General features: G+C 44.6%; 1 protein-coding gene across 1 annotated transcript in view; it reads right to left on the reverse strand.

Annotated features, from left to right (window-relative positions):
- Nucleotides 1-262: 262 nt before the first annotated feature.
- Nucleotides 263-16,476, reverse strand: part of PLCL1 (phospholipase C like 1 (inactive)) — a gene marked incomplete at its 5' end in the record, with an annotated part of 176,270 nt that continues 160,056 nt past the window's right edge. Inside the window, one exon of the mRNA XM_084209725.1 lies at nucleotides 263-1,869. Coding sequence (XP_084065851.1) covers nucleotides 1,687-1,869 — 183 coding nt within the window. The 3' untranslated portion in view covers nucleotides 263-1,686. The remainder of the gene's footprint in view (nucleotides 1,870-16,476) is intronic.

Consider the following 16,476-nt stretch of genomic DNA (forward strand, 5'->3'; position numbering starts at 1 on the left):
GTTATAACCTTTGCAATAAAACAGCTGCTGTTAGAGCAGCACCTTCTCTCAAGCAACTTACCACTCTAACCCACCTTTATCCAGGATCATGTGAAATCACTGCAAAATCATGGGTCAAAGTTGTTTCATAGCTTTACTCTCTCAGTAATGTGCAACATGAACATAATAGTGTTATTAAGAAGTCAAAAATAACTTAACACAATAGCTATATAAGATTTTCCAATGATCAAACCTTCAGCAATTACTTTTTGTTAAGTTCAGAAAATTAGCATATTTGTTAATCAAATTAATTTAAAAAGTAGCTTTTAAAAATAAAAGCAATGCTTTAAATAAATATAGTCTTTTTATAACCATAAAACACTTAGTCCTGTTAAAGATAACACAAATATTCCACTCAAGCACAGTACTTAAACAATTGAAATGAATGTTGTGAGCACACGTGGGCCGGACATCGGGAGGGATGAGGATGCTGATGATGCTCTGGGACATTCTCTGTCTCCTTTCCACAGCAGCACAAAAAGGCAGCCAATTCTCAGAACTTCCCCAAACACATGACATGTGTTAGCATATTTGTAGCTGCTGCACAAAAATGCTGGCACCCTGTTTTTCCCCAAGCTATTTCTCTACACTACACCTGTAGCAGTTCTTCAGCCCTGCTTGTAAATCTCTAGCATGATTTTAACCACAAAAACATTAGGCCAGAGCCTGCTTGCTTCATCCAGCTGGCTCCAACATCTATGCAGAAGGTGGCAAGCAAGGCCTGACCTCTCACACATCTTGCACTAAGGCTCACATTTTGTGAAATCTGGAAAACCTTCTTTTTAATACTGGCACCACTGGCTGTTTCAGAGCAGCCTGAAGGTCACCTTCAGCATTCATGACCACCAAAGGGTATTCACAGCTCTCCCCATAATTACAGGGCTGACTAGCTATGGTCATTACTACTCAAGTTAATGCCTATCAGCAAAGACTGTAGCTGTCTTGCAGATCTACAAGGTAGCAATGTTTTGCTGCAATAAACTAAATTAGCTAGTTCTTACGTTAGTATGTTTTGTCTGGGTGTACCCTGAAGAGCAGTTTGCTAAACTCAGCAAAAAATACACCTCAAATCTACTGATAATCTACTTAGTAACTCTGATAATTTCATATCCTGTTTACTTGGCTGTAATTGTTCACTAAAAATCACCTTCAGGGTCTGCAGCGAACCACCAGCTTTGTCCTCACAAAAACAGCTGTCAGTGAAGCTTGTTGTGGTTTGTCTGTTTGTTTAAACAGCGTAACAGTAATACAACCTATAAGTAAAATGATAAAAGCTGGAGAGTAAAGTAAAGCCCAAAACTGATACAAGTGCTCTCAATTTGTTTTGATCTTCAGAATGAACAAGCCTATTCAAAGATGACAAAGAAATAAATTAGCAAATGGCTAATGTAATGCATGAAAGGGTGTCTACAGGATTTGCATGTGCGCACACACACACGCACTTGCATACAGACAGCTTGGCTTCATTAGAAATCTCACTATCAGAGTTTAACTTGGATAAATTAACTGCATTAAAATACTGACATTGTGAGGATTTTAATTACTATCACGCCCTGTAGAGGGCACTCCTGTGTGAATTTTTAATGCTTTAAAAAAATAGTTTAGACTTATTGAAATCTGTGACAAATGTGACAGCTCTGCCTCTCCTCACAGCCTCCCATTCTCATCTCCAGTATCCTTCTCCTGTATTGCCTCCAGGCACCGTTTTGCCTTGGCATCTGCCTGCCCGCTCCCAGTTTTGCTCAGTCCGCACGACAGGCACGCCAGCTGGATCTGCTTCATGTTCTCCAGGGCTTCATTCTTGGCGTTCTTCAGGAGATCTCCTTGGCCCTGGGGATGCACAGATATGCAGGAGAGAGTCAGGGATTGCACACATCGCTCAGGAGCAAAAGCAGCAATACTGATCCTGTGTCCCTACAGGTCCCAGGTCCCATCTCAAATCATCTCTGCCCCCTGGAAATGGGACTGAAGCTTCTCCTGCAGCTTGGTGCCAGCACAGTGAGGAAGGCAGCAGCCAGCACTGAACAGGGTGGGACAGGCTCCTCCCACTTCCATGTCACCAGCCTTGGGAGGTAATTTCAGCCTGATCAGAAGGAGGCTGCAGGGGAAGGCATTTTGTCTTCCACAGTCAACAGCAAGGTCCTGCCAGGGCCAGGGCAGTGATGGCACATGGCACCCCTCTCCGCAAGCCACTGCTCCCTCCCTGCTCCCTGGCATCAGATCCCCCATGGCAATGGGTGCATGTTCCCAGCCAGGGGCCCCGTAGGAGCTGAGAAACCCTGATAACCCACCCCTCCTTCCACCTGGATTTGATACCCAGCCTTGGGCCCTCCTTGAGCAGAGCAGGCCAAGTTGTACCCATATGAAACACATCATCCCATAGCACTCCAGTGAACCCTTCTGAACCATTTTGTTTGGGACCTTCAAGAAGGCAAATGGGAATGAGACTTCATGAATATGCTGCTTCTGTATCTTAGAGCCAGTAAACATGAAGTGACTAACAGGATATCAATCCAATTCGTAACAATCAGGAAAAATGTGTTACATGAAATTTGTATTAAGGAGTTGGGGTTCAGAAATGGCAAAATGAATATTTATGCAATATTGATATCTCAAGTGCCGTGAAGCGACAAGATTCTGGAGCTACAGGATACAAATAAATAAAAGCCAGAAGATGCATCTGGTTATTAAAACTCAGTATCAGTAAGAACTTGAGCTCCTCTTCTCCTAATGTCACCCCAGCTTGAAGTACAGCACATGCTGCAGCTGGTTACACTCATAAGGAATACCTCCACTGACTGAAATGTCACACTCAGATCCCTGCCACCCATCCTGATCACCTGCAAATCACAGGTACTTTGATGGCCTCACAGGACACAAGAGACACTTCAGCAGGACCTTGGGCTCACTGGAGGAGTGACTGATCACTTGCCCCTCCTTGGGTTCTCCAAACCAATTCATCAGCTGTGTGACACCTTCCAGCCGTAGGAGCATCTCTCCCTTTCCCCAGAGCTAAGAGGAAGGATTTATCCTACAGTGATGAGCACAGTTCTCTTTTTGCCAGTGCCTGGCACTGGACTCACAGGGTCTGAACCCCTGTACACAATGTTCACAACCAAGAAACAATGGTGGCTTGCAAAGCTGCAGCACTGGTAAACACCACGTGGGACACCACGTCATCGAGGGACGACAGCCTGTGCCCGAGAACATGATTGCCTCATCTCCTGGTGTCACAAATTTGTCCCTGCTGAACGATGCAAATCACCATCCAGATGCTGGGAATACAACTCAGTGTGAGAATAACAAAAAGCACTGGGACTGTGTGAGCAGCTCTGTGCTATTTGCTATGAAGCTCTTTTGAAGGGATTTGTGTCTCAGCAGCATGACAGTTCTGGGAATACACAGACAAAGAGCTTGGGATCCAGTCAGCAGGCATGATGTGAAAAAACAAAACAAGAATAAATTATGCAGCAGATATTTTTCATTGCTCTGAACTTTTATGTCAGAGGTTTTGCTTATGGTTAAAGACTGTAAGCAGAAATTCAAGAGCCCCAGGGCTGCCTGGAGCACCCGGCCCACCTTGGTGTCCCCCTCCCTGTCTGCAAATGGCACAGGAATAGTGGCAGTGTGTAGTGACAGAGACAATGCCGGCACATACACAAAGTACCTGTCATTAACAACATGATAATGTAATCAGAAAGGGTCCTCAATGTATCTCCTCAATACATCTTCCATCTCTTCAAACTGCACAAATGAAGTTTCACATAGTTTGGGTTTAGGATGAAATACCCCTGGCTACTACTTCTTATGCATACAGGATCAAAACCACTAAAGACTTCACCATCAAACAGGGAAAAATCAGTGTGACCATGCTTTGTAGCCTTAACTTCTCCAAGCCAAAACCTTGCACTGTGTGTGCATGTCCAAGAACAGAAAAATCCCCTCAGTGTAAGAAGCAACCCTTTTCCAGGGTGGGGTCAAAGCTTGGGAATGTTTCTCAGGGTGGCCCACAAACTGTGTTTTGTTTGTCCAGGCACTGAGACACACATGGACGGACGCTATTTGGGATTAGATGCACCGCTTGGGGGACAGCAGCCTGAGTCTGAGCCAAGACTCTCACCTGAAGTCTGCAGAAGCCAAGGGACTTCACACCCCACGTGAAAGTGCCAAGCCACCCACTCTCCCTTTTGCATATTCTGATTTCACATTTGAGTAAACAGGCAATTCAGATTACAGATTTTGTCTGAGACAATGCACAACATGTCTTCGGGGTTCCAAGAAGAAACACACGCCTCCTGAGCATACTTCCAATATTTTGAAGACATTCTTATTTTACAGTGATCTAAAAACAGAAGTGGACTTATCAAAATAGTGCCATTCCATTCATGCACAGACCAATTGATTTATGTCTTAGTGTCCTTGTGAATTTTATTTTTAAACAGCTGGTTCATTTGAGCTATACGAAGAAGCAAAAATTATTTTGAATCATCTGCCATGAGAAAATTAACGACAAACTAGCCCTCTCTGACAGAGCTGTCATAATTCTAGAGACACCATTAAAAAAAAATCTGTGTGCAATGCTCCATTTGAAGAGCCATCTGTTTGCTTTGAAAACTGGCTGTGAGCATAATCCACTTATGAAGAATGTCAGCAAAATTGTGTCAACACCTTAACAAACTAAATACTGGATAGAAGCTAGAGTAAACTTTACAAGCATGATTGCATTGAAATAACCTTCACGGACCAGTCACTGTGAGCATCTCTGTGCACAAAACCATCCTGCTCACCCTTACAAATGAAGCCTCTCTCTTTCAGACAAGGAGAGACCATAACAGTCCACCTCAGCATCTATCCATCTATCTCCCTTCTGCTACTGGTATCGTCAGCCTTTCTGAAAATAAAAACTCATGAGAAAGTTTAAATTCAGCATTTGGAATGACAGTGAACTAAGCCAGAAGAGATTAATCAAGTGTTCTAACAAAAACTGATCAAGGGGCCATTTTCATTTAGCCTTAGGGAATGCTAAAAGTCAGGTTTCATACACCTAACTACACCTAAGTGCAGAGCCTCAGCACAAATTAACATTACAGGACAAATAATGCAGCTTGTCAAGCAACTGCAAGATTCTAAGTCTTTACCTTGACAGGTTACTATTGCTTAGAAAACCCATAATCTGACTTGGTTTTAAATATTGTTCAGTTCCTGTGACAAGCCATGAAAGGCTTTAAGAAGCACAAGTAGCTCTGGACAGACACTGGCAATGGCTACAGATGGGACAAACTCCTAGTTGTAGGTTCAGTTGTTTTTTTCCAAATCAAATACCGCAGTTTTTGAGTCAAGATGACAGCTCTAAATCCAACAGCAACCCACTCTGGGGCTGGGGAAATGAAAGCTGAGTTTGGTCAGCGGCACCACTTTGTGTTCGACTTCACAGTATTATTTCTTTTATATACATTGCATGTATATTTCTACAAAAATATAAATATATGGGCATGTACCCTAATAATTACTGTTTCTATGCTTTCTAGGAAACACCCTGCAACACAGAGGCCAGGCTGTGGGCACCCCCAGCACCAGGGACCCCAGTTATGGCACTGGCAGCACCCACAGCCTCTGTGTTGGCAGCTGCCACACCAGCACCAAGGGCTGCAGGAGGACCCTGCAGGCCAAGAGTGGGCCCCTCCAGGAGTGAACTGCACTGACAGGTGCCCCACATGAGCACCTTGCACTGCTCCTGGTGAAGCAGAAAATCCCACGCTGAGCAATGGGGCTTTCCTGGCATTCCAAACTGGCTGTGCTTCCAGGGAAGCTGAAGCAGTAGCTGTGCAAGCCATTTTCTAATCTGCTGCTTGCTAAGGCAGACAGTAGCTTATCTCCTGAGCAGACAGCACATTATGGGAGCTTTTCTCTCCAATCCTCAAGGGCTGAGTAAACACAAACAAATAACAGAGGCTTTAACACCCATCCCACATCATGCTCGTGATATTACTGTTATTTTTTAACTTATTCTCAAAGAGTCAAGCTCTTTCATTACTATTTAATCACAAAGTAAAATCTCCAGAGGATGCCAATGGATGCCAGCGGGTGGCTGAAAAAGCCAGACACAGTCAAATGAAACAGCCACTCCACATTTCAGAGGCAACACAGGCACAGTAACAGCTCTGACAATCTGTGCCAAGGGACTCCAAATGCTGGAGAGCTGCTCTCACATTGGGATACTCTGTGTGGAGGCAGCATTTACTGCAAGGGGTGCATTTTCATAGTAGGACTAATTGTGTTTAATATTAATAAGGAGGCACACAATTAAATGATTCCATATGGCTTTGAAAATGTAATCTTGGGTAGGAAATCATTAATGAAAAGATCAGACTGGTATGTTAAACTTGTTACAAAAAGCAGATATTTTTCCATGCGTCCTTCAAAGCTAAATGTGGGAACAATTGATTTGAATTTGATTATGATACATTCACATTTCACAAGACTATTCCAGAAGCATAGTGTTGCTGAATCAATGCAGACTGTAAAATCCCACCCTTTTCATTATTACTGCAGATAGTTTGTCAACAGCTTTGCTTTATTGTCTGTGACAGAGATCATAATGCACATGTTGGCATGAAAAATTACTGTACACAAAGATTAGACACAAAGCTATAATCACTTCTCATACGCTGAAAATAAAGGATTGCAAAAATGAGTTATACCACAGAAAAAAGCAGGGTCCAAATGTAACTTGCCAATTTATCTTTAAACCCTTGCACAGCAGAAATTCACTTCCTAATAGGAAAATAAAAAGGCCACAAATATAAAAGATGGCACTTAAACAGCATTCTTTGTGCTACTGGTGTATCATTTAAGGTCTGGGTTTTGGACATAGCTTCTCATTTACCCTTTGTAAACCAAATGCAAGAGCTTGTTTCTACCTGGCTGAAACCAGCAACAACTTTGACACTGAGTAAATCAGGTGATCAGACCGAGTGCTTGCTGGGGCCTGAGTCATCACATTTTGCAGGATGTGCTGGTGATTTCAAACATCAAACTGAGCATCTCATTTTGGTACATCAGCATGTTACTGATAGCCAGAAACCTTCTCTCCCATTTCCCAAAGTAGGGTCTAGCAAAAATTTGCAAGAAGGAAAACACTGGGAATCAATTATATCACACAGAGAACAGATCTGAGATGTACAGAAAAGAAAACATCCACCTAGGGAAAGGCAGCCCCCATTACATATAAAGTGCTAAATCTCTGTAAGCAAGAGCAGCAAGGCATAACCGCTGTGGAATAGATTATTGTGTGCAGTTTTGACACAAGGTTACATGATGAAAACCAACTGAAATTATCTAAGGTTGCGCCAAGCACCAAGGTCAGAGCTCTAGGGCTGATCTCCTCAATGCACTGTAGCTAGCAGCTGGGACACCTAGGAGAACAAGGCTGAGGATGATGACAAAGAGGAGGCGATGGATAGTTAACAGGAACAATCTCCTACTAATTCCGTATCTAACCCAAATTATTCCTCATATTATCTTTTCTCCATTTACTTTGTGAATCAGCCATATGGATGCTGGGTCCCGGCTTTCCTGCCTGTCTGTCATTGCACAGGGAGCAGAGTGGGTAGAAACCCAAGCTCCTTTTCCCAGGAAAAGCATTGGGAAGCACAGAACCAGCCCTGACTGCTCTGTATATCCCAACTGTTTTACTCCTTACTCAAGGAAAAAAAATCCAGTTTGTATCTGATATTTGCACAAGCTTCAAATTTGCAAGAAGCACTCAAGGCCTTGAGGGCACTCACTGCCTCGCCAAGACATTCAGCCCTAAGGTGACACATCCCAGCAGCCTCCTGCCAGCAAACACCTAACCTAAGGACAACTGCTGGGATAAGAGCTGAGGAGCAACTATCTCTGCCAGTACCATTTACAAAGCACAGTCTCTTTTTCAGTGCAGCCAGTTGTAAGGGAGAGAGGACAACACCAGCATTACTTCAGGTGGCTGGGAATATTCACAAGGCAACTCCAAAACAATCTGGTCCCATGTAAAAGCAGAAAGGTCTTTTAGTAGTTCAAGGGAAAGCAGGCAGGAATCTTGGATTGTGGCACCATTCAGCCATGGCTTGCCATAAGCACCCAGCAGGATCCAGTGGATCAGCCTGGTCCTCTTTGAGACACAGATCTCTCTAGGTGTTCAGATACCATAGCAAAGGGACACAGAGGAAGTTAATAACAATTAATAAATACATGACAATAAATAGAATAAATAAATAAATAAATGATGAGCAAAGTAAGCAGAAATTAGAATGGCCCTAACTTGCAGCACAGACCAAAAGTTCACCTCACATGTGGCTCGGATGCCATTACACACCACGGGCTGCACACACCCAGTGGATATGTGACTGCAGGTGGGTAGTCTAACCCAGGGGTGGGGCCTGACACTAACCATGTAAATGTGGTGTGTTAAAAATAATATTCACATTACCTGAAAACCAGTTCCATCTGATTTTAATTACTTTTATTTAAACTCCCAAACTAGACCAATCTGACAGTTGCTCAGTATTAGGCTATCCCACGCAAAACCCAAAACTTTTACACTGATTTAATTTGCCATTTGCATCTCACCCCAAACATCTGCATTGGGAAGGATGACCTAAAGGGATTTACAGAGCTGTTCTGCACGAGCCTGGTTAGTTTTCTAGGAGGCTGGTGCCAGTTCATTGCACAGCCAAGCAGCCAGCCCAAAGCACGTGGCATGACATAAATGGTTGGGAAGAGGGAACACCATCTATCTCTGCTGGTATGGCACTCCCTTGAAAAGCACCCATACAATTTCTTGCTTTCTTTTACAGCTGTTGGAAAGGTGCAATTAAAATCTAAATGGTTGTGCTGGATATGAAGAGACAGCCCCCACTTCACCACATTGGGTGAGGCTCTCCAGTTATTACAGAAGTGCCACTCCACTACTTGTATGTTCCCCAACTGTGCGACACAGCCCAACATAACCCCAAGAGCAGCCTGGGAGGTGGAGCTGAACAAACAAGGAGAACCTCAATGAGAACAGTCAGCAACTACCAAAGAAGCAAATACTTAGAAAACCTTCTGATTCTGGCTGCTGGCCTTGCCAGCATGAGGATATCACTGTTTTGTGCAGCCATGGCAACTTAGGAAAGAGGGCCTATATTTGTAATTCTCTTACAGGATTTGCCTGACAAGACAAAGGCGAAGGACATACACGGCCAGCTTGCTCTCAAACTCAGTTGAGTGCCCCCACCAAACCCTTGATCAAAGCCTGACAAGGAATTAACACCAAGCATTTGTTTGAACACCTAAGTGGCAAAAGCACTCACGCTACAGTCTTCCCTACTGATCTTTAAAAAGAACTCTTCACTGAAATCCAGGGGCTCTTGCAAATCAATTGCACTGTATGGCTGCTAATTTATTCCTTTGAGCAGACATTTTATGTATATTAAAAAAATGGGCTTTTATTTTTGTTTTTTAAATAAATGCCTATGCTTCTGTCTCACATGGGCATTTAAATTAAATTATGTTATACCAGGCTGTCAAAAGCAATGAATGTGAACAGTGACTGTAGCTGCGCTGCAGCAGGAATTTACTTTCAGAAATAATGCCATTAATTTGATGTTAGCCATGTGCTGAGCAGTTCAGCTGCCTGTGTGTCTCTCAGGCACGTCAGGCAGACAGTTTGCAAGCACAGCCACAAATGTACAGACTCTTGCTGTCAACCCCTCCATGCTAGGAACCTGCCTTTTTTTCTGGTGATAAGTTTAAAATCACAGGCTTGGCTGGAAGCCCAGGAGTGCACAACTAATACTAAGAAAACCCCACATCTCTGAAGAAATTTGGGCACCGTTTATTTTTGATACACAGCCATGAAATGAAAATTGAAGCTGTATGTCCAGGCACTTATTTTTCAGTCCTCCTTTCATCACAAAACCCAACTGCTCACAGATACCAGCACCAGCACTAACTGGTAACTCCTGTAAGGTCCAGAGAGTCCCAAAAAAAAGAAAAAATGGGAAGAAAAATGAGACAGAATGTGCAATTTTTATTTTTTTTTTATATGATTTTTCTGAGTAAAAGGACCAGCTGCAGGAAAAGAGATGCTTTGCAGCTAACGAAAGATCTGTGAAAGGCAACCCTCAAGCAAAACATTGGCTGGAACCTCTTGCTCCCTGGTGCCCTCTGTGCTGACTCTCAGATGCACAGGCTGCAAGCACACAGTTAACACCAAAATCATGTCCTTCATCCCAAGGTAGCCAGCAAAATGTCCCTTAAGTTCATCAGAGCCTGGAAAGGGTTTAGTGGCCAACTCTGAACTGATTCTGTTTTGACTGAAGACAACACACACCTGTGCTGCTTTGTGTTTTTTAGGAGGGAGGGAGTATTGCAGCAATGTCACACAAAACAGTCACTGCTCTCCTTTGAATTGCTGGAGATACCAGCTTAAAAAATACCTACAGCTGTGCTTAATGCTAACTGAAATAACCTAATCAAGATGAAATCAAATTGTGCCAGTCAGAGCAGATTGATTGTGGACAGAGCACCTTCTGCACAGCTCCCACATGCATCTCCTAAGGCTCTGCTCCTTTCTGCCTGCCACAAGCACTAGTGCCTTAGCAACTATGTGGTTTGCAAATGCTGCTGGTGCAGTGGCTGCTGGCCAACACTACCAGCTGACTGGGCCATGGGAATCTGCAGAAGCCATCCAAGCTCCCTATTCCTACAACCCCAGATGGGACAAGGCACCCCCCTCCTCCCTTCATGCTAGGAGCTGTGGGCAGCCAGTTTCTAATCAGTTCACAAGCAGCACAGGCCACAAACAACTTTATGCTGATGCAGAAAGCTTTAAGCTGAGACCAAAGCCTCCAAATCACATGAAGGTTTAAGTGCAAAAAGAAAAAAAATAGCACAAACCACTGTCTAAGTACTAGGAGAAAACAGGTTTTTGTAGGCTCCCTGAGCAAATGTTCTGACTTGCTTCACCCCTGTCCAGGGATCAGCCCTGTCATTCTGGGGCCCTGCAGTCAAAGGCAGGTTTGCTGGTGAGACTGGACAGCGAGCTCTGTAAAAGCAGAGCTGAGCCACCCTCTCTGCTCATGTCGTGCCAGCCAGTGGTTAAAGAGGTTTCTGTGGGCCTTACATGCTAACAGGGCTTGTTTCCCCTGGGAGAATCCCAGCCCTGCCTTCCCAGTGCAGATGTGAAATCAAGTACAAACAGGAGCAGATAGGGTTATTTTTGTAAGCAGAACACTGACTGACCCAGCAGGCAGAGAGCTACTGAAAGGAAGCAACTGAGAGGGGAGGAGAAAATCAGCAGGGGTCAGAAACAGGCCTGGGTGGAAGTGAGAAATCTGTTTCTGTTTTTTAGAAGGATGGGAATTGGAACACAGCAAACTGAGTGAGCCAAGCACAAAAATTAGTGGTGCAGGATAGGGGTAGTATTAATTTACAAATTCATTGCCCCAATATGTCAATGAGGGAAACTGAACAAGCATAACTTACAATCCATTACAATACCATGCCACAGAAAATATGAGGCTTTTCAGCCAAAAAACCCCCAAAACCTCAATTTTTAAGCCATTACTACAGATGGCTGTTATAGTAGCTCCACAGTTACTGGGGAGGGTTGAAGAATCTGAGTTTAGACTATCCAGCATCAGACCACTGAGCTACCCTCCAAGGAAACTGTCCTGCTGCTGCTGGCTGCCTCCAGTACCAGCCCGTTTATCTCAGACTGCTCAAATAGGCTGCTCAGGTTGTTCAATTACCACCACTACCAATGTCTGAAAAGGTTAAAAAAAAAAGCACTTTTTTGCTTTACTTTGCCTTCATGTGGCTCAGCTCCTCCCCACTGCTACATACACCAACATCCCTAGGTCACTACCCCATGGAGTGGGAAGCCAGGGAACAGAGTGAGAACTTAGCTGCAATTATCACTTCTATTATTACTATTCAGAGCAATCACAGCCTATCAGTCAGGCTCTTCCTGCCAATAGCAGACCTATGTCTTATCTGTAGCACAGAGGGTACTGGTGAAAAGAGCTACTAAATATGCATTTTAAACTTACTCCTTTAAGTCTGACTGCTCTCATGTAATCGTCTTTCTGACATCAGAAATGGTATCTTTTTCTTTTTGTGATCTAAAAATAAATAGCAGCTGCCTCAGCATATGAATCACTGGTTTTTTCTCCACTTTTCTCCTCAAATGGGTCCCACCTGTACCTGGGGAAATGACCCATAAGAAAGTGTCCTTTATCTCCCGCGGGTTTCACCACCTGACACTTGAATTCACCTGACCCGTGTAAAAGAAGACTGCAGCTGTCAAAAATACAAGATTTCAGTTTCCCAATCCATTGTTCCTACAGTAAAAACTTACTTCTACCCACAAATACTTGGGCCTCTCATTTCCCTAGCTCCTGTGCAAGGTTTTTGAAATGCCTGCTGCATTTAGGGCTTATGGGGTCTACCATGATCTAGGGGAGAATAAGTGCAGAGCAAATGCCTGGTCTCACTGAACACCCACAACTTTCACTTAATGCAGTTTGTGGCTTTTCACTGTTCCAGCTGTCCCTGCAGACCCATATTTCCAATAATCACACATGTAAACACAGAAGTCTTTACTCCACAGCCTTCTACTGCTAGTGACTCCAACAACAAAAATGAATCAATACCACCATTGAGTTAAAGAGCATTTTACTTTAACCACAACCCTCAGAATATGTAGTGGTGTGGATGAACACTTTTCAATGTCAGGGGCAGTAATGGAATCTAGACTGGCACAACGAAATGGGGCAGGTCATGCCAGCAAATCACACCCTGCTGGATTCAGAGTTTGGCTCCCCTGACTCACACACATGAGTACAGAAGAAGTCAGAGGTCCCTGCTAACAATCACATTATGCACATTCTGACATGTGGAGAGAGGATTTGTATCAATGCTCAGGAGGGAGAAGGTGCAACTTGGCTTTCACACAGAGACACGCCAGCCCCCAGCTTCAACCAAGCACAATGGCCGGGTACTGCTCCATTATAAAATATATACCTGGATTTCACTGAGGCCACTGACTGGGCCAGGGAAAACCCAAACACCATCTTAGCAACTGCAGAGGAGGAAGTTCCAATGGAGCAACCAGCAGCTTTCATCACCTCCTGAGCTCCCCCGAGGAACTAGCTTAAATGAGATACCCATTCCACCCCAGGGAACAGGTTTTGTAGATGCTGGCATTTAATTCACACAACAAAAGGGGCAGTCAGCTTGTCATAATTTCTAAGCTCAGGGAAACTGTATGTGATCTGCTAACAGGAGCTGTAAGGAGCTCTAAATATACCACAAGAGTAATTTTTAGAAGATGTTGAACCTCTTATCACACGCCATTCAAACACAACCATTTCAGGTGAGTACCAGTTACAGCTCCCAGGGAATAGCGCAGCACAGATTTAACAACACGCAAATGCTGGAAAAAAACAACGTACAAGCAATTCTCTCTTACAATCAGTAAAAAATCAGTGCCCTGGTCTCTCCCTGATACTCAACAAATTCAGAAAGTAGCTGTGGGTGGAGGCTCCCTCATGGAGACCCACCGTGGATGCCTTAGAAGCAGAGCTCTCCATTCCCTGAGGCTTTCAGTGGCATGAATAAACATCCAGGTGTGGTAGTGTGAGCCACTGCCAACCCAGGAAGGAAAAGGTCTCTCCAAGCCCCTCAGTGAGTGCCAGGCACTGGGGCAGTGGTCCTGCCTCAGGCACTCACCCAGTGCCACCCAAGGGCCCAGAGCAAAGGCTCCCAGCCCTGCAGCACTGCCTCGCTGCCTGAGCTGTGTGGGCAGGGCTGGCAGCTTTGCTTGGCTTACACTGCAATCCAGAACACCTGACAGAGGCAGCGGGTCCTTGTCTCTTGTTCTTTGTTAGTACAGCCATTGACAGATAGAAGCAAGAAATGTGTGAATTTCTGCAGAAACTCATGCTTTCATTACAGCCTTTTTAATTCCTCTGAACAAGGTCACATTGTCAGATTGGCACAAACTAGATTCCCAATTTCCATGTCTTCCACTTTGTGTTAATTAACTCCACTGCAAGTACAGCGGGGCTTGATATCCATACCTCAGATAAAAACATCATTGTTACAGGGGAGGGAGGCGGTGGTGGCAGAAGTTGCCTCAGTTCCTATGCCACCTGCAATTTCTGCCTGCTCTGTCTCTTCCTGAGAGTGGTCAGTAAACCTGACCCAGTTTTTATACCCAAGCAATCCTCCTTTGGTGAGGAATCACCTGCATTCATCCATCTTTCCTTCACACCAGTCCTCCTATTCCCACTGCCTCCCCTCAACAGTACCAACTTTCCAGCACAGTTGTGCAGTTCTGCCCAAGCACATACGTGCAGGAGTAGCTACTTCTCCTCAAAATATGACGATCTTCAAGAAACTTGTGACCCTACCTGCTGATTTTTCAAATAACCTCTTCATAGGTGATAATCTTGTTGCTGCCCAAAACAGCTCTCAGAGAACAAACTCTCTTTGTATTCCTCCTGAACATTATTAATTACTTTTCCACTTGCAAAGGCTTTGGACCCAATGACACACCTCCTGAGGAGAAGCTGACCTTCACACCCAGGTGACAAAATCCCTGCAAGGCTGGTAGAGAACAGTGACGTGAGCAGCACAGATGGGACTCAGGCTGTGATGGGTCTGCCCCAAAGACACAAGTACAGAAGTGCCAGGTCCCACACAGCCACCCTAGGACAAAGGTGGCACAAAATCCAGAGGAGTAACTCACAGGAACTGCATCTTGGTGAGGGATAGCATTAGAGACATGCAAAGCTTGGTCTAAATTAAGGGTGGGGGTCCCAGATGGTTCTCCCCCCACACTGACATGATTTAGATTATCATCTAAACTGGGGCAGTGCAGAGGGAATGGGATTTGAGGCTGAGGAGAAGAAACAGTAAAGACTAAGATGACAGTGAGGCACAGAGAGGTAATGGAGTTGGGACAGACAACCAAGGAGAGGGCTTTGCTGAGTTGCCAGCTTAGGCAAGAGAAAGAGCTGGGCATCTATTTTGCCTTTCAAACATCTTGACAAGCCTCCATTTGTAAAGTGACACTTTTAGTGGTTTTCTATGCACAGTACCTCAGTGTGCCAGCCCTTGGCTGGGCTCAAAGCCCATGCTGCTGAGGAGGCCCTGGCACAAGGGGTACCAGGCACAGTGACCCCACATGCTCCTGGCTCTGTCTCCCACCACAACACAATGCATCTCTCCCTGCATGCACAGCCAGCAGCTTGGCATCAGATCCGTGGCTTTTGGCAATTTGTCCCATCACTCAAAATAAAAGGTGTTACAAGATTACTTGAGATCTATCTCAGGCTTATTTTAGTCAAATTCAAGAACTCAGAAAGGTATGACTCAGGGATTTTCATACCACCTTTCATTTTTTCTAATCTCTTCCTTTTGTGTCAAAGTTACTGTTGTTTGGCACATATATTTGATGGCCTGTCTCACCTCCTGTATACATGCATGCATGTGTGTTTGCACACATACAAATCTACCCCAATGGAACTGAAGGAGCAATATTTAGACCTGAGTTTCAAATCTCTGTATTACAGCAAAAAAAAAAAAAAAAAAAGTTTATATCAAAGGAAGGCACGTCACAGTACTTGGTTTCTGGATGAACTTCAGTGACCCTCCATTTTTGGTCAGTCATACACTTGGGTCCACACTGACTGCAGGAAGGTCTTGTCCCTAAACCCACCATTGTGAAACACCTGTAGGAACAGAGCCCTGGCACTGAAGGAAGAAGAGCAAAGGGAGAAAAATGGCAGAAACATTTCTGCTCAGATGACTCTGGCCATCAGCTCTTTCCCCAACAGCTAGATGGTTCCCTGGGTCTGCCAGGGATTGGGTATCGCCATGGAAAACAGTACAACCTCACACATCCATCAACAGGAGGAACTACACAGCTTCTCACAGGCCCTTCCAGTCCTATGTTTTTACCCAAACAGGTGATAAAGGCTGGAGAAAAGAGACTGTGTGTGCTCCCTGGAGGAACAGAAACTATTAATTGGCTTTGGTTCTGCAGGGGCTGAGTGTCGCTGGGGAGCGAGTGCTGCTCCTGACAAGCACCAGCACTGCAGGCAGGTGAGTGCAGGCCCATGTGGGTCCCTGGGCCTGGACAGATAATCACAGACTCTGCCTGATCTGAATGTCTGGACAATCATTCCTTGCCAGTCAGTGAAACACTCCTCCTGTGACCTTACTCAACAAAACCCCAGCAATAACTGAATAACAGGGGACAAAGTCTCTTTTCTTTGTCAGGCTATCCTGGGACTTCATGCCCTACAGAAACTCACAGGACCATGAAGGAGATCATCAACTGCTGTAAACCCTGGTAATCTTTGCTCTCTGCTTAGTCCCTGCTATTGCCAGCAGTTGCCACTTGAA

Source organism: Fringilla coelebs (genome assembly GCF_963513975.1).
Source record: "Fringilla coelebs genome assembly, chromosome: 7".
In the NCBI taxonomy this organism is placed as follows: domain Eukaryota; kingdom Metazoa; phylum Chordata; class Aves; order Passeriformes; family Fringillidae; genus Fringilla; species Fringilla coelebs.